Source organism: Hypomesus nipponensis, chromosome 12 (genome assembly GCF_054491055.1).
Source record: "Hypomesus nipponensis isolate SF chromosome 12, ASM5449105v1, whole genome shotgun sequence".
Taxonomy (NCBI): Eukaryota; Metazoa; Chordata; class Actinopteri; order Osmeriformes; family Osmeridae; genus Hypomesus; species Hypomesus nipponensis.
Genome location: NC_140372.1, coordinates 8,571,726 through 8,596,740, shown reverse-complemented (window position 1 = coordinate 8,596,740; position 25,015 = coordinate 8,571,726). Strand labels below are relative to the sequence as shown.

Below are 25,015 nucleotides of genomic sequence, written 5' to 3'. Positions count from 1 at the left end.
TCAGTTCGTTGGTTCCACAGACATAATAAGATTTGAATCCCCCCCAAAGATCTGAATGTAACAGGCGCGGGTGTACAGTATTAGTTTAAACAGAACAGGTGACACGTTGCTTCAAACCCAATTGTTGGGTTATCTTATATTCAAAATGTATGGGATGATATACTGTATATTAGCTGTAATGGATGACTGCGGATGACTAGTAGTAGAGGATGATATAATGGTCTTTCTTGTAGCCTAGCACGACAATTATGTTTGCCCTAGTGGCATTAAGCAAGATTATATTTCAACCAGCAGAGGGCCCTACACAGCTATGTGTAGTAAAATGACATACCCAATACTTAATACTTATACCCAATAATTATAAGGTTTATAATCGAAAAGAGAGAAAATAAAAAACACATGTACAGTAATAACACATCATACTTTAATTAATAAAACATAAATCAAAAACACAATCAAATGCAAAAACAAGTTACAGAACTTTGGTCCCACTTGTGGTAAATACAATAATAAAGATCTGAAAAATTATAACTAAGTGTACTGAAATTCACGGCTGAAGACATAATATATCAGGTGCGTCTGTTTACTCTGCTTAAAATTACACATGGCTTTTGATTTTTTTTTTTTATCTCCATCGAGGCAAGTCTAAAAAACATTATTTCAGTGATAGAGTTCTTTCTCCAATGTCCTTTTTTTCAAAACAATACAGTAAATCCTTGCTGTAGACTTTAATAATCAAAAGTGCGTATCCATGTATCATGTTTGAAGTTGTAGATGCTGTCACTAACAAAAAATACAGAAAAGTAATGTATCACCTTAATATGAACGGCACATGTAAAGGTACATTTCATTGTTAGAAAGGCTCAGTTAAATAAACCATATAGATGAATATTGGTATTGGTCAACTCTACATTGACGTACATAAGAGGTACTCTTGGTTACATGAGCAAAATACATACCAGTGCTACTGTTTTGTATATGACTTTCTTAGAAATGTTAGATAGATATCCAGCAGCACGCCAACGATCAAGAGTCAGTTTGCAAAGACTTCACAGCACAAACATGATGCTAACAAGATCTCTGTAAAGCCGTAAAAAAACTCACCCAAACAGAATAAGCTGTCCTGAACTTGTATCTACATACCTGAGTGAGAATACATGCCCCAGTATTAAGTATAATGCTCTTTTCTTTTATGTGACAAAACAACAATAAGAATGGAGGTATCTTGTCAACTACAGTCATGGCCATAAGTTTTGGCAATGACAAATGTTGTGTTTTTCAAAGTTTGCTGGTTCAGTATTTGAGGAAAATGTTTTCACATTTCTATAGAATACTGGAATCACAATAAGGCACATTTCATGTTTTTTTTAAGCTTTTTTGGGACGAAAATGTTCAATACATGCAAATAGTCCCCATTTTTACAGCAATCAACTGCTCTTGAAATCCAATCAGAATGATAGAGTGATTTCACTTGGCTAGAGCTAGTTCATACTTTACCCTGTGCTGATGATATGACTTATTGAAGTTATGTTGGCAGTCATTTCATGCCAAGGTCAAGCAAGCTTTCCAAACACAAAATGTATGTCGCTCCCAATACTTTTGGCCATGGCTGTACATGAATGAGAGCAGTGACAGGACAGTAAGTGCTAGAAGTTGGGATGAGAGTCATTTCAGGTTTAGAGAATGACAAAGGTGGAACAGTCCAATATTACATGTGTGCTCCACCTCTCGCCATACTGACTGAGCTTTAGGCTAACTTCAACCACAATCAACATGACAACAACAAACAGGTGTTAGTAGAAGCCCTCTTTTAGCCAGCTATGAAAAATTATAAAAAATCAAGTAACAAATACATTTAATACATGATGAATATTAAAATCCTAAACAGACGCTAATTGTACGCTAAGATGCTGGTGAAGTGAAATGCACCTTTAGGTACCTGTGGCTCTGGCTAGTACACACATTCTCTTGCACTCTTCCTCTGTGTCAAAGCGATTCTTGTTGCCTTCACAGCCCCCATACCAAAACTGGGCGCAGGCGTTGGCCTGTTTGTCATAGTACCAGCGGATGTTGTAGTCTCTGCATGGACCCTGGTCCAGGATCAGGGCACAACGAGGGTCCAGGGGTACAAACTCTGAAGTGGAAAGAAAGCATCTGTTTTGTACAATATATCACATATTGTACATGGTTTAAAAAACCATGTGCACATGGATTTTGTATGTGTACACATGTATTTATGACGCGATCCACGTAATCTAGAGTAGTAAAGTTACGTTAGGGCTGTTTCAGTCTTAGACAATTGGATCTACTACTGCTAAGGCAACTTTAATGGCTATTGGATAGCTACCTTGGGGAAGAGCTGGCCGTGGTGCTGGCACATACTGGACTGTTCCTGAGGATGAAGATGAGGTTGATGTGGAGGATGAGCCTCCTGTATTGGAGGACAATGTCTCCCTACTCGGAATCCCAGGTCTGGATGAGGACGAGGTGTTGAGGTTATATGTGTCCCTGCTACCAGTCTCCAGGTCAGAGGTCACATCCTGTCCTCTCTCCCGCTGCCCTATCTGTGATGAAAAAAAAAAAATACATTAACAAATTATAGAAATGATTCCTACATCCCCAGTGAAGTGGTAGAGGACTGTAATGAATAGTAAGCCATCTCCTGTATGGTGACCCCTGTTATGAAATGTTAAGTAAAGTTATGAAATTGGATATCCACCTGATCTGTGGCAGAGTTAATAGTTTGGGATGTCCCTTCTCTCCCTCCATAACTCTGGCCACCGCTGCCAACACTGTTGACAGTTCTCTGCCCAGTTTGGATTCCCCCCTGGTTGGTGGTCCCGTAACCATAGCTACCAGTGGAATATTTTCCATTCAAGTTGTTCTTGTAGCCGTTGTTTCCGTAACCGTTAGTGATACGGTTGTATATCAGCTCGCCACGTTCGTCCTCACAGAACTGGCTGACCAGTTTGGATTCCAGAGCTGGGGGTAATGGCAAAATTACAGTAAGCTGTCATCCATAGGATTTCATTGGGATGGTGCAATGGTTAGATTGCAGTGTACTATAAACTTAAAGTCTACAAAATAATGATCTGACAACCGACTATTAGTTTGATAATTTAGCTAGTTTGACCTTTTGCAATCTAACTATTTTTCAAGAAGTCAAATTGATCTTATACCTGGGAGAGTGTTGAAGTCGTCAATGAGGAACATGTGCTCTTCATCAGGGTCTGATGCGATCAGGTTTAGCTCCCTCAGAAACTCGACCTGCGTTATGTCTGACGTGTTCACGATCCCCAGAGCGTACATCTCGATGTTGGCGGCGTGCGCCTCCCGCACGGCAATGTCTAACTTCACAGGCTCTCGCTTGTCCGTCTGTCCGTCTGTGATGACAATGGCCACCTTGCTGACCCCAGTGCGAGAGCTGAAGAAGGCTTCCTGGGTGGCCTTGCGGATGGCAGTGCCTGTGTAGGTCCCCTCTCCCATATAGGGGATGTTCCTGATGGCCTGCTTCACGTCTTGTTTGTTAATGTGGCGGGCCAGGTTAAACTCCAGCTTGACCTCCAGGCTGTAAAGGACCAGGCCGATTCTGGTTGCGTTTCGGCCCACGGTGACCCGGTCAACCAGTGCCGTCACAAAGTCCTTGATGATCTCAAAGTTCTCTGGGCCCACGCTCTCTGAGCTGTCGATCACAAACACCAGCTCCATGGGCCTCTCCTTGCACTTGATGCCACAACCTGGAGAAGCGGGGAGAGAATTTCCGAACGCACTGTAAAGAACATGGTTACTTAAAAGTGGCTAGACAAAGCAAATAAGTTCAGAGATACAGGAAACACGTGTTTTGTGGATACTAGGAGATGCTTGTGGAAAACGAAACATTTTATACTATACCACAAATCTCCTTGATCATTCGAATGATGTCTTCTCTCTGAAAAATAAATGACAAATTCACAAGTACATTTTTTGTCCTAAGTGGACTGGCGTCTATAAAAGGGTGTCAAGATCAGGTACTTACAGTGAGGCCCGCTTCACCTTTGACCCCCGGCCGTCCCTGTACAACAACAAAAACATATGGTGAGCCACCGATGTGCACTAACAAGATCAGCAAAAGAGGGCTTGAGTGCATGGGACTTACTGCTTCGCCAGACACTCCTGGATCGCCCAGGTCACCTTTAACCCCTTTCAACCCCCTCTCCCCTCCAGAGCCACGGTCACCCTGTGGAGTTGCACGAGCAGAAGGTCATGAATGTAACCCTGAAGCCGGTGACGCATGATCAGCGTTAAAACCACTCTGAGCTGTGCCATTGTTTTCCTATGGAGCGGTGGTGCTCTTCAAAAATCAAAGACATCTTATTTTTATAGGCATCTCTGTGTGTATTTCCTTACCTTAACCCCTGGGAATCCTTCTCCCTGAGGTCCCCTTGGACCTGTAACTCCCTGGGAGCCCTGCTCACCCTGGAATAGTGACAGGACAGACACAGAGGAAGGCTTCAAAATAAAGTTTACAAAGTGAAAAATATAGATTACCCTCACATTGAGGTTACATTACCTACCATGTAACTAGGTAGCTATATCTATGGTGAAAATGTTGTAAGTACATAGGAATTGCTATGTAATAAGGTATTGTCAGTGTTAGTGGTATAGAAATTGCTATGCAAAAGTTTAGGATGACACAGTATGGAGAAGGGGTGTAAGTGGATGGTCTATAGGGGCAGCTGTAACTTTTACAGCTAAATGGTATTTCCCTGTAGTTACATGGTAGCTAATGTAACCTCAATGTAAAGTGTTGCCTAACATGTTTTGTGTGTGGAGAATTTCTAGAAGTAACAAAAATCAGATCAAACACCCACCTTAGGCCCTTGTAACCCCTGTCCTGCAGGCCCTGTAGGGCCTGGTGGTCCTGGTCTTCCAATGGTGCCCTGGAAACATCTCCAGTTAGCTGTTAGCATAACAGCACAGCAAGAAACCACACTACATAGTGCCACATGACGCTAAAGATGCTCTGTTAAAGTCTCTCCCCATTGCTTTAACAAATGTAGACTTTGTGGGACCTACAGTATATGTGACCTGATGACACAAAACCTGTGGATCGATAGTCTTTACCTGGCCAGAACTGTTACAGTGTACATGTACAGTCTGAAGTCAATCAAACCCAGGCCACAGATGTACTGTGATTTAATACTGTATAACAGTCATAATCGTTTTCCTTGGGTTAGAGGAGATGAAAAGTTCAATCTGGACATGATATGAATCCAGCTAGTTCTGAAGAATGGTTTGGTTAGACCCACTGGGCCAGTGGTTCTCATTATACACACATGCTGGAGAATTCCCATACCAGCATGGTGTGTGAGAGTGGAAGGGAGATTATGATAGATGTCCAGTAAGAATGAAACGCCTATTATAGCAGCCTTTGAATACACAGCCCCATGAGGATAGATCATTTTCTTCTAGAACCTTCCAGTGCTAAAGCTGAATTCAGTTAGTTTGTTCAACCTTATGCTACCAAGGCTATATCAGTGATGTATCGTAATTGAAGCCAATTCTATTTAGCATAGTGCAAAGTGCTATTGTAGTGTTATGGGGATGCACATACCGGTGGTCCTTGGAGACCCTCACCTGGGGGTCCGGGCAAACCTGGCAACCCTCTGAACCCAACATCTCCCTGTATGAAGAAATGTCTGATGTTATAAATATAATTATTTACAAAAAGAAGTTTGCCAACAACCAGCATTACTGTTACTATTCATGTTGTAGTGCATCATTTTAAACATATCTAGGATCTGATCGGAGCTGATCGGAGCTGATATATAAAGGATTCACCTTTGGTCCGGGAATCCCCAGGCCCTCCAGTCCTGGTTCTCCAGTAAGCCCAGGCAGGCCAGGGGGACCCTGACAACCAAAGAGACTTGGTTAGAGTTTATGTATTAGTGGGATACTGGCTAACTTGATGTGTAGAGTAATGGATTTGTATGAAGAATGGTGTTAGATGAATGGGTAGAGGGATGGATGGTTATTTACTGTAGGGCCAGGATAGCCCTCCCCTTTGGGACCAAATGGACCAGATGGACCTGAATCACCCCGATCACCCTGGATATCAAATGACAAAACAAAAATTTACAAATTGGAAGTAAACAGATCAAAACCGTAAACACATTTGTAACATGCTTAAAAGGTGACGAACCTTAGGACCAGGAAGGCCATAACCTGTCTCCCCAACTGGTCCGGATGGACCAGGTGGCCCTGAATCCCCCTGATACACACATGGTTTGACATGGTTATTATATGACTTGTCATGACTTATCCATAGGCTCATGAATAGAGAGCTCCTACCTTGGGCCCTAAGATGCCACGCCCAGGAAATCCTGGTAAACCAAGTCGACCTGGTGTCCCAGGTTCCCCCTAGACAAATCAATCCAGATCAGAATGCCAGAATGTCCATCTTAAAAAACAGTATGTGCACTAACTGATAGCGACAGCCACAAATATCGTCTTCACCTTCGCCCCAGAGGGCCCGGCAATGCCTGGAGGCCCTGCTAAGCCTCGTATACCCCTCTGACCCTGGTCTCCCTATGACAAGATGGGAATACCAAGAGAAAAGTATTGATGGAAAGATGACAACTGCTGGGGATATCAGGGTTCACCTGTGATAAATGCTGGGTGGTCTGAGTGAGTGAGTGTTTACCTTCTCTCCCTGGGTGCCAATCCCAGGAGCTCCGTCAGGCCCTCTCAGACCAAAAGCACCTGGCTCACCCTAAAACCAAGGTGGAGAACAATGATCAACAAGTTGACTATGAATTCCCCTACTTCTGGTTAGGAGTTGACCAATGGCTAGTTACCTTCTGCCCTGGGGCACCATCCTCTCCTGGAAGTCCAGGGAAACCAGCCAATCCTGATGACCCTGGTTCTCCCTAAAGAAAAAAGCTGCAAGTGTCTCATACTGCATAAAACTGCAGATCTGTAGGATCACAAGTGCAAACTGTTCCTTACCTTTGGCCCAGGTTCGCCAGCCCCTCTATCTCCTGTTGCTCCCACTTCACCAGGCAAGCCCTGGTCACCCTTCAGACAAGATAACAGGAGTAGCATAAATATATTAGCATTAGCCTAGAGCTTAGCGGTTAGCCTGTAAAATTAGGATAGCATTATTGTAAGAATTAACCTGTCCCTTAGCATTATATCACACATTAGTCTTTACAAACTTTTCTGTGACTTTTCTCCTAAAGCTAGGCCCAGAAATGCCAACCTTGGATCCAGGAAATCCTTCCCCTTGTGGGCCTCTGATCCCTGGTGGACCTCGTGGCCCTTCAACACCCTGTTAAATACAGGATTCAAACAGTTGGAAGAGAACCAAGCCACAAACAGTTGCAATGGTTCAAAGAGTAGTGTATCTGCTGCTGGTTGTTAATAGTATTTTAATTTATTTAAATCAATGCCATTTGACTAGCATACCATGCCAGCTGAGTATAAGCAGTTCTTGTGAAAAACATACATATCCAGCAGACATTGTATCCCAAAACACAGGCCTACTGTCTTGTAATGCTTATCACACACTGGATGTTGACATATATTATCAGCATGACATGCTACTAAAATATACATGTAAATCCAATAAACTCTTTGATGATGACCTTTTCTCCTTGAATGCCAGCTCCTGTCAGGCCAGAGGGACCTGGAAAACCAGGAGGTCCAAAGTCACCCTGGTGGTTAGAAAAATAAAACTGTGTTAAAATGAAACACGTCCACAACACTTATCCTGACAGTTAGTAAAGCCCTTGATGTCCATGTATCATTATACTCAGTGAACACTGCAATTATCACAATGAGAAATGTAATGGTGAATGTAGGGTATCCTTGCCAGGATAAGAATTGACAATTAAAATATTGATGGTTTAAAATGCAAATAACGTTTCTGTCAAGGGTTTTTGATAAATTCCTAGAAGGAACAGAACAACACCTTTTCTCACAATCAAATTAAATCCCTTTCAGCTTGACAAATGAGAACGTTCCCAGAGGGGCGAGAGTTTTTGTTCCTACTGATTTCTTCTCTTATACGCTGCTGCCCTTTCTCATTTATCACCTCTGAGTGGAGAGCAGACTCCATAAATAACAGCAGGCTGAACGGACATGCAGGGAACCAGTGCTTTTGCCAACCCCTTTCCCTCCTTCCCTGTGGGATCCAGGGCTTGACTGCATGGTTGGGTGAAGGGTATTCACACTGAAGGGCTATTTACAGCCCTATACTGTACCTTGTCTCCCTTGATTCCAATACCAGGCATTCCTCTAGTTCCTCTCTGCCCATCCAGACCCCGTTCCCCCTGCAGAGACAGGACAGGGTTAGGCATCATCATTACTGGACCTACTCATACTGTATGGACACACACGTGACCTTATAAGGACCAATGGGTTTGCGCGCACATTTTCTGTCTGTGTCTCTTACATACTCTCGAATCATAACATGGCAAAGCTAGAGCAGATAATACAATGTCATCATCTACAAGAGATTCTCCCCCCCAAAAGTCATTCATAAGTCATCCTGAGGATTGCTGGTCTAAAATGGTTTAGCGTTTTGTCCAATACACTTCAACCAGCAACCACAGGGTGTGACAAGAACAGAACTAAATACAGTCTGTGTACTTCCTGCCTGCCTTGTTGGATGATTTCAGGCATTCCATTTTAATTTCTGTTTAGGTTTAAGTCGAAACGTAACAACGGGGTGACGTCACGAAATGATGATGGACAGCTTTGCTTACTGTGATGGTATTCGTTGAATGACAGGAAGGGTAAACCTGAATATGATGACTGCTCTGTGGGTTTTGGAACTCTCACAGAGTTGCATTTATCTGGGCATGGGGCTGGAACATTCTGATGAGGGACCATTGGGTCGAGACAGGTTCTGACACACATTGAGATGGTGGAGGCCATGTTTAGTACCATTTGCAGTTTTCCAGTGTAGGTTACACATCAAGAAGGTTTTCATTGGCCCTAGTTGATATGGAAACCACCGAAACTGCCAAATTATTGCTAAAGTTGCCTGTAGTTAAAAGATTAGATTTGTCAGTATCCTGCTTAGAAGCATTCCAAAACGTTGACTGGGCTCACCCAGAGCTTCCTTGTTACTATGTACAGTAGTCAAGCCAGTATGGCAAAACGTCCGTAATCCATAACACCTCTCTCTCTCTCTCTCTCTCTCTCTCTCTCTCTCTCTCTCTCTCTCTCTCTCTCTCTCTCTCTCTCTCTCTCTCTCTCTGTCTCTCTCTCTCTCTCTGTCTGTCTGTCTTTCTCTCTCTCTATCAAATTCTCAAAAAGTTATGTTTGTTTTGTTTCACAATTATAAGCCTTCATGCAAGTTGTTGCAAGAATATCTGAAATGTTTGTTCAAGAACGCAAAACACACAAGGTAATTCAAATGTTGTCGGCATAGCAGTTACATTTCAGGGGATGTGTTAGAGCAGGGATACTTCTGGCATAGGCAGATGGATGACATGTGTCTGAACAACCCCAGGAAGAGCAGATGGAGGGATGGACTAAATCTTTCCTCACTACCTTGAATGACTTACTCTTTCATGTCTACGGGGAGTCCTGGACAACTCTAGGTGTTTCCTTAGTTATGGGTTATCATGTTCATTTGGCCTCTCAACCTTACTTCAAATCCCTGCATCAGCGTACTTGGTTCTATTAGTTAGAAAATAACATTCTTTTGCACCTCACAACACAATCACTTCAAACACTCTAACCTCTAGGCTACCAATGTGACAGTTGCTGAACATTGACTATGTTTCATGTACTAAGGAGAACAAAATTGCTTTGGTCCAAACGTGCTTACCTTTGGTCCAGGGAACCCTTCGCCTATGGGGCCTTTCTCTCCTTGAACTCCCTGTGGCCCTTGAGGGCCCTGAATAAATCAATATCACAAACAAGGATATCAGTACAACAGAACAAAAGCTTTGCATGCACTATGCAACTTTGTGCATAGTGCGTCATACATAGATTTCTAAGAACTATTTCAGTGAATGAATGAGCCAGACTTTAGTACTAACCGGGAGGCCTGGCTCCCCTAAACCAGGTGGTCCTGGAGGCCCGTGTCGTCCCTGGAAACCAACATCCCCCTGAAGAGTGAAAGACACGCAAGGTGAGATACATCCGGGGGGGGGTTGAAAAACGGAATTACCTCATTTTCCAAAACAATGATCACCTTTGGTCCTGGTAGGCCAATCCCAGTTTCCCCTTGAATTCCAGATGGCCCTGGAATCCCCCTTTCACCCTATAAAACACACATACACACACACACACACACAAACACACAAACACACATACACAAATACATACATACATACATACATACATACCATGATGTCCAATTATTACATCCAGGCAAAAATGCAACATATAAATCTGTAACTTTACGTCATCTGCATGACTAATTTAAACCTGGCTTGACATCAATAGAACTCTGGTCTGCCATTGAACAAGACCAGAACTCCACTTGACAAGCTGACATCAAACCCTGGAACCCCTCTTGTCTCTTCCCTCATAACACCTCCACCCTTCACCTGGTACTATGCATACTCTAGCAGTGCACTCATCACATTTGTCGTTTAGTCAAATTAAATAAAGGAGCACTATGTACTGTACTGTGAACATTTTGTTATAATCAAAACACTACTGATAAAGAATGGCATTAGTCAGATTAGTAAATGAGGCAATAACAATAGTAGGTGGACCCTTTTGTGCCATGAAAGCGGGGATATGGTTGGTACTGTAAACATACCGGTAACTTTTTTGTATGTTTGGCCTTTCAAACAAGTTACGACAAAGCTTAAAACTTAGACAACAGTTGATGTTGGTCGACTGTCAAACAACCAACTCGAACATTCTTTCAAAAATAATTAAGTATGGAACACTTTGCTGGAAGTGTGAGCACTTGTCAGACTTGGCACTAATGCTACAAGAGAGAAGCCTAAACACGGGGGCTGGAAAAACAAACTGACAAGATAATAACAGGAAGACATGCCCGGGGGGCACGGAGATGGATGATACCTAACAAATAGCATGATTATTCAACACTTAAAAGCATGCACACGTGTTGACACCTATCTGGTGTCTGATTTAGGCCTCACGTGATGTCATGGATTATTCTCTGTGAAACATGCAAATTGAAATATTGTGATGCATGAAAAAATGTCAGGGAGAAAAAAAGTCTGCGGTTTTATTGGCAAGGTGATGATAGCCGACTTTCCTTTGTTCAGTTCAATCAATAAAATAAACTTTATCCATCCCAGAGGGGCACACAAATGATATGATAGACAAACAAAGGCCACACGGTAGAGACACAAGAGTACACAACCGTGACCATACATGACCGTGGCAGTGTTATGGTGATTAAACCATTGACATGTCTGCCCTTTTTCCTCAACTACGAAGACATGATCAGAACCAGACACTGCACAGCATGAAGAAATGTCTCATGTCCCGTGAGCAGGGATTTGAGATAGGTCACCTTTGATCGTGTGTTCATGTGACATAGGTAAAAGGTGATGGAAGACTATCTCAAGGACTCTGTTTGAGTCACTGAACATTGACCAAACTTGTCAAACAGAGATGAGGAGAAATCTTGAGGAGAATGACACTTACTTTTTTTCCTGTAGGGCCCTCAGGTCCTATGTCACCGTTAGGTCCAGGTAACCCCTGGGGGAAAAAAAGTTATTTAGCAACTTCTATTCCAGCTAAAACACAGCCGTTCCAGACTGCTCTAGATCGACAGCTTACCTGTAGACCTCGAATTCCTCTCGTACCAACTGGACCTTCGGGACCCTGGGAACAAGGAGGGCACACGTCAACTCTACTCAAGCCACAGGACTGTACCATTCATAGACTGTTTGAAAAGAGAACAGTCCAATCTCAAAGTAAGTGCATGATGATGCAACATCAGAACACTGGAGCACACAGAACATACCCTGTCTCCTTTGATGCCAGGAGTGCCACATTCTCCTCTTTCCCCCTATTCCAAACAGGAGGAAGATAACAGTATGTCATATTGTATGCATGCATCATATCTCCTGTTCCCATGTCCATGTTAACCCTGGAGAAATATTGTACATCTAAATAGTAAACAGTATAATTACCGAATCTCCCTTGTAGCCTGGTTTTCCCTGTACACAGACAACAAAATCGGGATAAGCGGAAGAAAAATAGAAACCTTTGTTACATACTGCAGAGCATTGATATTTCAATCCCCTGTGCTGATGCTGAGAAGATGCAGCGAAGGCCACAATAGTCATATATTGTTACGATTGACATCTCACTCACCTCTGAACCCTCCCGACCAGGAAGTCCACTGAGCCCAGCCTCGCCCTGAGAGGAAGTAAGGAAGTATCTTTGATAAGACAACAAACAGAGCAGGGACCCCAAAACATAAATGGGGAAGTGCCAGTAGAGCCATCTCTCTCTCTCACTCTCTTACCTTTTGTCCTTTTCCCCCTGGACTTCCATCTTCTCCAGGCCGACCCTTTTTACCCTGTTAATTTATTAAAACATGTAAGACAGCTGATATAATTCAATTATAGAAGAATGAAACATATGCTTAGTGAGGAGTTAAACGGCATTGGAAAAAATACTTTTGTGTTTGTAAGAGAGTGAGAGAGTGTTATAGAGAGCAAATAGACAGCAAACCTGCAGCCAAGTCGCACTCAGCACACTACATAGAAAGTATCCTTGAAAAGTATGTATTTTGATGTAGGTCAAGTGTATATTTGCATGAGGAAAATTGTGTATGTCTGTGTATGTGTTTAAGTAAGACACAACCCTACGCATCGTCTATTCAGTATGTCAGTTAGCCCTGATGTGGACAACTTCTCATAATATTTAGGTAATGAGGTTGCAAAAAATATACAAATATGCTAAAGTACTTCCTTTGTGGTTTTAAAATACTTGATACTCTAATTATTAGTTGTCCCCACAAAAACATGATAGTATTTAGGAATTAATGCTACATAGCTTTTACAAACAGTAAAGGCCCCTGAGTAGTGTGTTTTTACAGAAACCAGCAATCATCCTTGAAAAAGTAGAAAAACCAAATTGAGCTTATTTCCCATGCAAGTATGTGTCTAAGCTTGCTGAGAGAAAACTGCTGTGGGAATGTGAGGTATTTGTTGAACTCTCACTGCTTGAGGGAAGCACCAAGTCAGCCTCCAAACCACACGTTTCCCTAAACCCTTCCAAAGCATTATAATTATCTACAGTCCCCATCAAGGCTGCCTTTGTCGGTCTTCAGTCTACTGTACATCAAGAAGCCCATTTTGGGAGAATTCGGCCATTAGTAGAACAAGAAGAGCGGTTTCAAAGCAGCTGTGATCTTTGTGTCCAGGGACGAAGCCAGCGGCTGAAGGCTGGCAGTTGGAACACTTACTGCGGGGCCACCCGGTCCTCTCTCTCCCTTCTCACACGCACACTTCTTTTCCAAGGGACACTTCACACACAAGGGAAACAACACAGGCGTCCATAAAAGCAGGAGATATATCAAGAATGTGTCAATAGACTATGATGTCAAGATCAGGGCACTGAGACTCACCCCTTCATCTGCCAACGCCGTCTGTTTAAAAAAGATGAAACAGATGGATAAATGTGCTGTTTGTTCTCTGCATTTTACTTGCGTGCGTTTGAGGATGACATTTGAAAATGAACACGTGATCAGTGAACATATATACCAAACTCAGTGTGTGTGCCGTTGGAAGGCCTACAAGTCAACAGGAACACTCGCATTTAACTCACATTATTTTCTTTTCCAGCCTCCATACATAAGACTGCGTGCTCCTGCACCTGATTCTACGAGCTGAGCTTTGATAGCCTCTGAACCTTAACTCTGGGAGCCCTTCAACTTCCAAGAGAAACTCTCCTCTTGCCAGAGCTCTGTTTTTTCCAACTCTTTCAAAGTGCTTTTTCTCTCTCAACATAAAAGGCAGCCACAATTCTCTAGAAGCAATAGCGGGGGAATGATCAAAATCCAAAAGAGACAAATGTGAACCACATGCAGTGGTCAATATAAGGTCTCAGAGCATCCAGAGAGTATTTCCTTTGTCTAGAGGGGGGGAATAGTCTGAAGCCACAGACGGTCTGTTTATTCTTACGGCGAGGAGCCGAGCTGAAGCAAGCTGAGAGGGCAGCATACCAGAGATTAAAGACACGCCAGTGGGACAGACATTCTTATGACATACAGATGCGGCTTCGATGTGGGATGAAAGTCTCAGTGCTGAGCGGGTGCTATTTGCCTGCTTGCAACACCGAGGCCATGCAGAACGCTTTTCTGACGCGGAGAAAAGGACTGATAACGGCTGCACTCGGGTGTCAGATTTACCGAGCAGCTTTCCTTGATCATGTTCTTATGTCGAACACCTGCATCAACACGGTTTGGGAGGTCGAGTGGCGTGCATTCAGCTCGTTGAGTTATTCAGCGTGCATGCACCATCTTGCTTCAGCTCCTCTATTGCACCTGAATCTTCCACAACGGGTTTTAATGTGGAGCAGATGTTACAGTTCCAGGTCTTAAACCCAGGGTTGCATCTCCTGGGTCTACTGAACAATACTACATGTAATTAGTGCTTCTGGGAACACTTCAAAGGGTAAATAACAGCACCAGCTTCAGAGTTCACTAGAATAATATTGTCATAACGGAATGGTAGCAAGTGGCCTTAAGGCCTCAGCCAAAGGACAAAGTCATAAACAGTGATTCCCGCAGTTCCTCTTGTCATGTACTGTGAAGGCTAAACACCAGGATCAGGCCAGCTGTTACTATGACAACACAAAGCATTTGACTGATGCTGCACAAAGTTAGAAGAACACTTATGATGAAAAAACAAGCTAAACAAATAAGAATAAAATGCTTCTTTGAATTGTTCAAATATTAGGAACGCATCCCTCCTTCCTAACCGAAAATAAAAAAGCATACAAGTCTTGACATGAGTGTCTTAAATATTGTACTTGAATTTCAGTTAAACGGTTACAATTTATTCTTTAAAAAAGCTTTTGAAAGAATGTCAGCTTGTTTAATCCGAATAGGAAAACTTTTATCAATTTTAGTTGTGTACAATTATTGATTGTGGCCACGCCCTCAATACACGATTTGCTTAATCACTTGATTGGTGTGGCCATTTCCAAAAAGGGTGGGGTCAACTCAAATCAAATCAAATGTATTTGTATAGCCCTTTTTACACGCAAGCATGTCACAGAGGGCTTCACAAAAGCCCATAGAACTGCCCCTCAACCAACCTAAACCCTCAAGGTCAACTCAGTCAACTCAGACCACGACTAGTTCTACATCTTCTCCAGACGTTGGCTGAAACCCACAGAGGGTGCATCACAGAAGGTATCGCACAACAGAACTTTCGCACATTGTCGAACACAATTCCTATTTTTCCTGTGCATGTGATGAACATGACATAGTCCTACTCACAATTTCTCTGATGACCTTGTCCACAATGGTCTTGTCCTGCAGGTTATGGAGATAGCGCGAGGCGGGGGAGTTGGCAATGAGCCTCAGCTGGGCTACATTGGAGTCCTGGTTGGCGTCTGGAGTGATTCCCACTGTGAAGAAGCGGACGCCCTGGTTCTTGGCGTCAGCCACGGCCGCAAAGATATCCGGGTTCCTGGGATGCGAGACGCCGTCGGTCATCAGTATGGCCACCTTGATGCTCGCTGGTCCCGACTCCTCCAGGTAGATCCGGGTGAGGTTGGTGATGGCATAGGTGGTGTAGGTGCCATGGCCGATGTAGGCGATGGGCGCGATGCGGGCCTTGAAATCCGCCGTGCCCCTCCACTGCTTGAAGGTCTGTTCGATGATGACGTGGCTGCTGTACTGCAGGAGGGCGGCCCTGGAGCTGAGGCCACGCCCAGTCTGCAGACGGACACCCTGCAGGCGGTCCATCACGTCGGAGGCAAAGCGCTTCTCCTTGGCGTGGTTTTCCTTGGCGCTCTCTGAGCTGTCCACCAGGAAGGCCAGCTCCAGGCTGCAGTCCTCGTCCAGAAGAGCTGCTGGGAACAGAGACGTGTTGGCTCTTAGCGGTTTGATTGATGGTTAGCCTTGGGTCAATCCCTCACTGAGACTATACTGTTAGCAGATAAAAGAGCGATAATCTATTGGCCACTAGCCAAGCCAGGGTCAAGGTTGAGGCTCATCTCATTTTAAAGCGAGGGGATCATCAGACATGGGATCGGGTACTTTCTCATGTCTAGCTCAATATCAACATTGAAACAGCTACAAACCATTTCTGAAGAGCAAAAGCTCAACATCTCTGAGACTTAAAGGTTGAGATGAGAGAGAGAGAGAGAGAGAGAGAGAGAGAGAGAGAGAGAGAGAGAGAGAGAGAGAGAGAGAGAGGTACTTCAGTAGAAATGGTTTAGTCATCAGAATGTAAGTAAGGCTTTGAAGGGGGCCATTTCATGAACTGTGAACTGCAACACATTTCTTACACTGACATTTTAAGCATCCACAGAACATCAGGTATCTTAACCCTCTGCACGTTACCTGCGATCAGCAAAAAAAAAATAGAGAAGGCCATAGAACTCCTAGACTTGGAGAATAAATCACATTTATGTCCTAGCAAATGTGTCAGAGATGCATGTGCTTGGGGATATGGTGCTTCTCTTGAGAGGAGAAAACGTAGAAGGACTGAAGGTTGCAATGGTCACAAATAAGATGGATTACTTCACATACCTTCATAGGGGAGTTGAAGACTACATAATGTCCTATAGTCTTAATCACTCCCCACCGTCCATGGATAAAGACCATCAATCTAACTATCTACCTATCCGCAGACCTGGTGAATTCCGATTTTCCAATGAAAATGAATTGTTTTTTGTAGCTTTTCTCTTTAATGAAGGCATTGTCTTACACTGTCCATTTTTGGAGATGGTGTTGGTTGTCAGTAGTTTGCTCTTGGTTCTGGTGTCCACCTCCTCCTCATAGTCTTCATCATAGTCCTGAGCCCAACTCCTCTGGAGCCCACACAGCAGCGGAAGCCAGAGCAACAAGGGAGACATCACAACCACAGCGTCTTCCCCCCTGATAAAGACAGACAGACGAGAGGACAGGAGATAGTAGATGTCATGGCTCTTCCAAGTTATTATCAAGCCTAATTATTAATGCTCAGTTATCTCAGGTAACAGTAAAGTGAGGTAACTTACACAAGTCTTGAAGCCTCGAGTATCCAAGTATCAGTGCACTGCTCAAGGCAAAAAAAATTATAAAGAAATTGAATAAAAAAGAGAGAGATAGAGAAACGGAGAAAGAGAGACAATGATGGACTTTCGATTGTTTCCAGGTAGTTTCAATTGGGCACCAGATCTTCAGAGCAAAGTTCAACCTTCTCCTGCAGGGGGACTGCAGTCTGTAGGTTAAGAGTACCTCAGGTACAATGCAGATTCAGCCGCTAGTAGTGGAAACTTGAAGTTGTACTCTGGCTCACATTGGACTCCCTGAGTTAGCTTCAGCTGCAGCCATCCTGAGGCAGAATGAGTGATGGCAGAACCTGCCCACTTTCACATTCCACCACTCCAATTTAGGTTGGGGGTGGGACTGCTTGTCTGGAGGGAGGAACTAATGTAGTTCTTAGCACCACTTCCTATTTGATCCTATTTGTGACCAACATTTTATTTGAAATTCTTACTTATCGGTTTTCTCAAAACAGGTAAACACTGTACTTCTGTAATACTAAATACAATTGTAGGGATGGGCAAAACCATTTGCCCTTCCGGGGTAGACAGCTGGCACTACCTGTCTCCCCCAGGCTCATATAGTCGAGCCAAACAGCGTCACCCAGTGTACAGCCTTAACCATTACACCACAATACAATTACATATTTGGCTTTTACACACATCTTCATACTCACACTGTTTGGCCAAACCCTTGACTTTTGACCCAAAATCAAACACAGTAGTCAACCATATTATATGTCATATAAACCAAACTTTGCATTCAAAATACACACAAAGCCCTCAAATAAAATCAGCTTTCTGAATACCCTTTACACACTGCTGAGGGGAATTGAAAACACTATTATAAAAAGGTTTTCATTAACCAATAACTATCATGTGTCCCTGATTTTGGACATGTTCCACCTCTTGAGTTTAACATCATGTAAATCATAAAAATTACTAATATTACAGGATGTTTATTTTCAATTTACCGTATTTCTTCGATTAAACGCCGCCCTCGAATAAACGCTGCACCAAAAATTAACATTGTGTAATAAACGCATGTATGTAGGGGAGACTGGGTATGGTTATAACACGGGAAGAGTTGTAACACTAACAGTTGTATGAATCAGGGATAAGATAGGAGTCATGTGACAGTTTCATTTTCCTCAGGCTTCCTTTACTATCCCACATGGAGGTTTTCTGCAGAAAATGTAATTCTGAGGTAAGAAAGTAAAAAAAAACAAAAAAGATGCTTTTTCATTTAGTACTTCTACGAGTAATTGTAACTTGTTTACTGTAACTACATGCTCTTATGTTTCTTCCCATTGGCACTTACAGTATTTGCTTTTCACAATGTATGCTTCATGTTTTGGCTACCCACAATGTTTTGGGGGTTATCTCGTTGTTTATGATCATTGACCTATGCACTTTTGTAAAGCTCTCTCTTGGAAGTCGCTTTGGACAAAAGCGTCTGCTAAATGAATAAATGTAAAATGTCAATGTGTATCAAACAGAAAAAATATTAACTCAAGAGTAGCCTACAAGGTTTCATATCACATATTGCATGGCATACTGACATGGAAATTGTTATTGTAATTTCCATACATCGATGACGTCATAATGGCTCTAAACTATAAATTCTGTCAGTTCAGCGGCGGAGATCAGTATCGTTTTGAAACTCAATTTGACTTTCTGATATACGGATTCATCGGTGGTAACTGGATTAAAGAAGACCAAGAACAGGACTTGACCAGGGTGCTGGTTGCTGACATCTCTAAGGTCCATCTACAACCTACTTGATCTACAGAGTAGGCCTAGCACGATGGAAACCGGGTGCAGCAGTGTACCTGACAGGTAAGGAGGACGCTGTCCTAGCTTTCAACATAGATTAAATCTACTATATTGAAGTTTAGCGTATCCTGTTATCGACCGGCTAGTTCTCAACAAGTCAGGAATTTGACGAAAATGTAGATAGCCTAAGAAAAAACGTTGTCACAGCATTTGTTCCTTAAAGTGGAACTAAATCGCGATTAATCACAGTGATATTATAGTATATACATTAAATGACATGAAAAAATATATATAACAAAACTGTATGCCATTTTGGTCCAGATTGATCTTGTATGCTGCTGTTTGCAAGGGATTTTGTATTTGTATTTATATACTTGTCTTTTTAATATGTGCGATACCCATATTTATTATGTGCAATATTTATGGTATTTATCTGCCTTTATTTTTATTCACTCCGTACAAGAGTACTGTTATGTTTTTATTTTTAGTTAGAGCACTAAGAGCCAGTAGAGCAACATTTTGTTCTTATGTGCACTCAGTCTGTACTGTTTAATGACAATCAATCAATCAATCAATCAATCTATCTATCATATTCTATAAATAATCAAAATCTCTAGTGTGTAAATTATGTACTTATGTTAGAAGTATTTGGCACGTTAGAAGTAACACTTTATACTGTAATCCGATTACTTTTTTCAATTTCACAGCGAGTACAATAATTTAAAGTCAGGTACAACTAACCAACAAGAGCAACAAGTCTCTCAATAAGAATCATTGTCATCCTGGAGGAAACTGAGCCAGTCATTCCAAAGTACTGTTGTACTCCCGTAGAATAGTCTTCTCCAATAGTGAATTTTACTATTTTACATTTATGGTTTGAGAGCTTGTTATGAATTTAAATGTCAAAGTTAGAAGCTGCAGTTTGGTATACATGCAATATGAGGTGTGATATCGTCGATTAGTTACTTTCTATCGTTGCTGCTGCAAAATCTTCTTTCACAAATTAACAGATGAAACGGTCTTGATCGAATGGGGTGAGGAAGGTTGGAGAGCTTGATCGATCAATAATAGCTCCCAAATGTGTTTTAATTTCACTATTTAGGCATATTGTTATTATATAATTGTTGTCTTTTATAAACGTTTTAGGTTGTATCAAAAGAAGAAAGTGACTTTGTTGGTGGTTGGACTTGACGACGCAGGAAAGACGTCGTTACTCCGAATGATTACAGGTTAGTAAACTGACTGACAGTTCCCTCCAGCATGTGTAAACAGCACCAGTACTGACTGACTTTTGGGTTTGTCCTGCAGGTCGCACACCAGCAAAGCAGAGACAGAGAGCCTTGGCTGGTATCTCTAAGGCAGAGATGGACCCTTCCGGTGTCTCTGGGGTAGAGATGCCTGTGGCAGGCTACCAGGTGACCCTGCTGGACCTGCCCGGGGATCCTGGTCTCAGGATCCTGTGGAGAGTCTATTACCCCCGGTGCCATGGCCTGGTGTTTGTGGTGGACTCTGCCAATGGCTTTCGGCTTTGGGAGAGCAGAAAAGTCTTCAGGGAAACACTCACACACCGTCATGTGGTGGGGAAACCTGTCCTTCTGTGAGTATACTGGTAAAGCAGACTGCGTTTACACAATGTTTACATCCAGTGACATGAACAACCCCCCCGGTCGGTCTCATGGTGAAAGTTGTGTAAGCCTATCTATTGTAATGTCGGACATAAATACGAAGTGTTGACTTAAGGGATCAGTCTGATTGTCCCCCCATGCTGACACCTTCGATCTTCATGGTGTATGGCATACACTCTCTTTTCTCTCTCTCTCTCTCTCTCTCTCTCTCTCTCTCTCTCTCTCTCTCTCTCTCTCTCTCTCTCTCTCTCTCTCTCTCTCTCTCTCTCTCTCTCTCTCTCACTCTCTCTCTCTCTCGCTCTCTCTCTCAGGCTGTTGAACAAGCAGGACCACCGCAGGGCTTCAAGACAGAATGTATTGGAAGAGAAACTCTTAGTAGAAAAAACTGGCCAACAGTCTGAATGCCCGTGCATAGTAGTAGTGAGTGCTTTTCTCCAAAGTTGGTTGTTTGTCAGAGTCTTGGGAGCTCAATTGGATTTGGTTTCCTCAAAGGCATTTTCAAACCCCTTTACTCAACACGTAAAACATTGATTTTTGTCATAAATCATAGAGGTAGCCACCTCAACGCTTGTTGCCTACACAACTGTACATTCTAGATATCTCAGATCTACAATGTGTTCCTGTCTTGTAGAAGTCTTCTGCTATGCCTGACTGTCACAAGTCACTGGGCATGAAGGCCATCCAATGTGGACTACGCCATCTACTGCATCAGGTCTCTCCAGAATACCAGGTCCTTTGTAGACGTGTTGAGGACGACACAGAGCGCATCAGGGTCATGGAGGAGGAGACAAGGAGAGGGTCAGAGAGACTGGTGAAGATGTGAGCAGGAAGAAGGAAAAGGGATGAAGGATAGGGGAAAACTGTGTACAGTCAGGAGGAATAATTATACAAAAATAATAATAGTGTTCGCTTTTAAGTAAAGAGGGAAGTAAGACACATGAAAGTAAGAATGTGTTTGTTGAAGAAATGTGGTGGAATTACCATTTAATGGACAAGATGACTTCACGTTTGTTTTCAATGTTGCTGAAAAGCCTTGTGTCATACCTGTCTTACATGTGGAGTTCAGTGTTCCCAGAGAAAATATGTTGTTTTCATTTCCAGTGAAGAAGAGCCGGAAGGAAAAGAGGATGATGACCTTCCGGAGAAGTCTATACATGGAAGCAGTGAGAAAAGTCAGGTGGTAGACTCACTCAGTGGGAAGTCAGACGTTCATCTGCTAGCCTCCTCAAATCCCTGGAACGACCCAGCCATGCACAGGGACCTGTCCATAAGCCTCCAAGAGCAGCTGGATGCCCTCATGACTGCATATGACAGGATGCTGCTGCTTCCCATCCAGGGTGGGGAGAGCAGCTTCTCAGACACGGTGCTGATTGAGCACCAAGGTAACCATGGAGGGGCCCTCTGTCAGTCCTCCACACTGCAACAGGAAGAGGAAGTGAGGGCCCTCTGTCAGTCCTCCACAGTGCAACAGGAAGAGGAAGTGAGGGCGCTCTGTCAGTCCTCCACAGTGCAACAGGGAGAGGAAGTGAGGGCCCTCTGTCAGTCCTCCACAGTGCAACAGGGAGAGGAAGTGAGGGCCCTCTGTCAGTCCTCCACAGTGCAACAGGGAGAGGAAGTGAGGGCCCTCTGTCAGTCTTCCACAGTGCAACAGGGAGAGGACGTGAGTGCTCTCTGTGAGAAGGAGAAGAAGAAATGGAAAAATAAGTTTTCCAAGCATTTTGGTTTCAAGGTAAAAACTGAATGTAGTTATTAACACCCAGATTTATGTTTTCACTCATATAGATTCATAATGATTTTTATCTTCCTACATAAACTTTGTTTTGTTATTTGCCAGTTGTATTGTTTGAAACTGTCTTTAAATGAGTTAGAGCATATTTAGTACTTCTGCTTGACTGGTTTGATTTCTGTAATGTAGAAATACAGGAAGACTAAGGATGGCCAACTTGAGATTGCACAGACGTCTTCACACAAGGACTTCATCCGTAAGTCCACTGGTATAGATACTGGGGCCAGTTGCATAAAGATAGACCTAGTCTTAGACTTAAATGTCACTTTAAGTCTGACTTGCCATAGACACTCTTCAATTTACCTGTTGCATAAAGCTTCACTATCAGGGACTAACGTAAGACTGACTGACTGGCGCTAGTGTCAACAAAGTGAGTTATGTTGTCATCTACTCACTCAATTCAATTTTATTCTGCGGAAAAGCAGAACCAAGTCAACGTTTCTGCAGTTACAAATAGGCCTAACACTTAATTCCTTTTGTAACAAATTATCCTAAGATCCTTATAACAGATCGTTGGCATAGCAACTCAGCCCTTACTGCATGGTTTAGCCAGGGGAGAGGTGGCAATTTTTTTTTAACCTCAAATTAAGTCAGTCTTACTATTTATGCAACAGACAGGCTTTGTTAGACTAGTCTAACCTGGCAATTTAAGACAGCCTAAGGCTAAGACTAGTCTTAAACTAAGTTTATGCAACTGGCCCCTGGACAGTGTCTAATAAGTACACAGTATTTGCATAGACATTCACACAACCAGAAGCTCATTGAAACTCTACCTCCTGTGTCCAGCTGTGTCCCCCAACACAGTGTCTCCACCTGCGTCCCAGCCAGACACAGGCTCCCAGCTCCAGGAGGAATCTGTCAAACGCTCGGTGCTCACAAAGGCCTTTTCCTCCTTCAGGAAAGGCCTCTGCAACATCTTCAAGAGGAAGAATAGAATCCTCCCTTGCACAATTTGACACCCCCCCACACAACCCCCCCACCACACACACACACACAAACCCCATCACCACACAACCCCCCCACCACACGCACACCCCACCCCCACACAACCCCCCCACCATACACACACACACCAGATAAGAGTTTTGCTTACTCCAACATGTTCTGAGGTCTGTCTGTCTGTGTCTGTCTGTGTCTATGTGTCTGTCTGTCTGTGTGTCTGGCTCTCGCGCTCTCTCTCTCTCTCTCTCTCTCTCTCTCTTTCTCTCTGTCTCTCTGTCTCTCGCTCGCTCTCTCTCTCTCTCTCTCTCTCTCTCTCTCTCTCTCGCTCTATCTCACTCGCTCTCTCTCCCACGCATGCACGCTCTCGCTCGCTCTCTCTCGTTTGAGTAGGCAAAACTCCTATCTACCACACACACACAGACACACACACCCTCCCTCCCTTCTCACTCAATAAATAAAGAAGTAAATTGAATATGATTAAACTATTTGCAAGATGGTTATATTGTTAACTAATCTGCTCTGTGGCTCCACCTGGACCCCAGAACATTGTGTCTCCACCTGGACCCCAGAACACTGTGTCTCCATCTGGACCCCAGAACATTGTGTCTCCATCTGGACCCCAGAACACTGTGTCTCCACCTGGACCCCAGAACACTGTGTCTCCATCTGGACCCCAGAACATTGTGTCTCCACCTGGACCCCAGAACACTGTGTCTCCACCTGGACCCCAGAACACTGTGTCTCCACCTGGACCCCAGAACATTGTGTCTCCACCTGGACCCCAGAACACTGTGTCTTCACCTGGACCCCAGAACACTGTGTCTCTAACCTGGACCCCAGCCAAAGACGGGCTCCCAGCTCCAGAACAAATCTACCAAACGCTCTGTGTTCGCAAAGGCCTTCTCCTCTGTCAGGAAAGGCCTGAACGTCTTCAAGAAGAAGAACAACAAGTCTTACCAGTGACCTGGTACATTTTGACCCCACCCCCACACAACCCCCCCCCCCCCACACACACACACACACACACAAAGGTCTTCCCCTCTGGAAAAATGGGCCATAATTCACCTGTTTGAAGGTAAAGTCTGAGGTGCAGGGAAGCCCGTTTCTACTGTAAGAGTGCATTCCCTACAGCCAAAGTATAATTAAAAGGTAACTTTAGAAGCTGGCATGCTGGCAATCTGACACCTCACAGATCCATTTCAACTACTTTGATATTGATATTTATAGAAGACAGTAAGTCTGTAGAAGGACATGCTTGTTTTGCTTGGGATCAGGGTGACAGGTAACATTATCTTAAGATTAATTTATTTTCGTTCTTTGTACCATTTCTTGCCTTGACTTATTTCACCAAAGCTCCAGCTTTTGAATAGATGAACCCACAACCCAGTTAAGCCCATGGTATCTAACAGTTCTAAGAGGAAACCCTGTTGCTATGCTCTAAGGGTGACACTGCATGTTTTTATGGCCCACTGTGTTCTGAACCTAGAGGCAGAAAGCAATCAAGGGTGAGCTGCCATTCAAAAATGCCACTCTGAGAAATGGACCTGTTTAAATCTGGTGCAGCTTCCGCCCTCCTTCACGGTGAACCAAATAAAACAAGGTGAGAATCTGTCTTTTAGGGATTTATCTTTTGGACACATTTTGATATACTGTAAAGTTCACTGACATGTTTAGGAAACCTTGGACT

At 43.3% G+C, this 25,015-nt stretch overlaps 2 protein-coding genes across 2 annotated transcripts; one reads left to right on the top strand and one right to left on the bottom strand.

Moving 5' to 3' along the window:
- Window positions 1-490: 490 nt before the first annotated feature.
- Window positions 491-17,044, bottom strand: LOC146260917 (uncharacterized). The gene is made up of 34 exons (XM_084667871.1): window positions 16,881-17,044; window positions 15,443-16,017; window positions 13,565-13,585; window positions 13,403-13,462; window positions 12,458-12,511; window positions 12,304-12,348; window positions 12,120-12,146; window positions 11,951-11,995; window positions 11,764-11,808; window positions 11,629-11,682; window positions 10,190-10,258; window positions 10,035-10,103; window positions 9,821-9,889; window positions 8,244-8,312; window positions 7,626-7,694; window positions 7,241-7,309; window positions 6,988-7,056; window positions 6,837-6,908; window positions 6,683-6,751; window positions 6,496-6,567; window positions 6,331-6,399; window positions 6,182-6,250; window positions 6,019-6,087; window positions 5,821-5,889; window positions 5,594-5,662; window positions 4,851-4,919; window positions 4,387-4,455; window positions 4,136-4,216; window positions 4,016-4,051; window positions 3,892-3,928; window positions 3,180-3,737; window positions 2,720-2,982; window positions 2,348-2,564; window positions 491-2,134 (listed from the first exon to the last, which is right to left on the bottom strand). The coding sequence occupies exons 1-34, from the start codon at window positions 17,026-17,028 to the stop codon at window positions 1,932-1,934; spliced, it is 3,648 nt and encodes a 1,215-aa protein (XP_084523997.1). The 5' UTR covers window positions 17,029-17,044; the 3' UTR covers window positions 491-1,931.
- A 1,828-nt stretch (window positions 17,045-18,872) lies between these two features.
- On the top strand, window positions 18,873-23,342 carry LOC146260916 (uncharacterized). The gene is made up of 8 exons (XM_084668482.1): window positions 18,873-19,038; window positions 20,122-20,204; window positions 20,284-20,572; window positions 20,912-21,020; window positions 21,232-21,419; window positions 21,702-22,329; window positions 22,516-22,582; window positions 23,173-23,342. Exons 1-8 carry the CDS (start codon window positions 19,007-19,009, stop codon window positions 23,340-23,342), a joined length of 1,566 nt encoding a protein of 521 aa, XP_084524608.1. The 5' UTR covers window positions 18,873-19,006.
- The last annotated feature ends 1,673 nt before the right edge of the window (window positions 23,343-25,015 follow it).

Coding starts and splice junctions, on each gene's coding strand:
- LOC146260916 (XM_084668482.1), top strand. CDS start 19,007: ATGGAAACCGGGTGCAGCAGTGTACCTGACAG. Junction 19,039..20,121: donor TGCAGCAGTGTACCTGACAG/GTAAGGAGGACG, acceptor TAAACGTTTTAG/GTTGTATCAAAAGAAGAAAG. Junction 20,573..20,911: donor GTGGGGAAACCTGTCCTTCT/GTGAGTATACTG, acceptor TCTCTCTCTCAG/GCTGTTGAACAAGCAGGACC.
- LOC146260917 (XM_084667871.1), bottom strand. CDS start 17,028: ATGTCTCCCTTGTTGCTCTGGCTTCCGCTGCTGTGTGGGCTCCAGAGG. Junction 13,463..13,564: donor CGGCGTTGGCAGATGAAGGG/GTGAGTCTCAGT, acceptor TTGTGTGTGAAG/TGTCCCTTGGAAAAGAAGTG. Junction 3,738..3,891: donor AATGATCAAGGAGATTTGTG/GTATAGTATAAA, acceptor CCGCTTCTCCAG/GTTGTGGCATCAAGTGCAAG.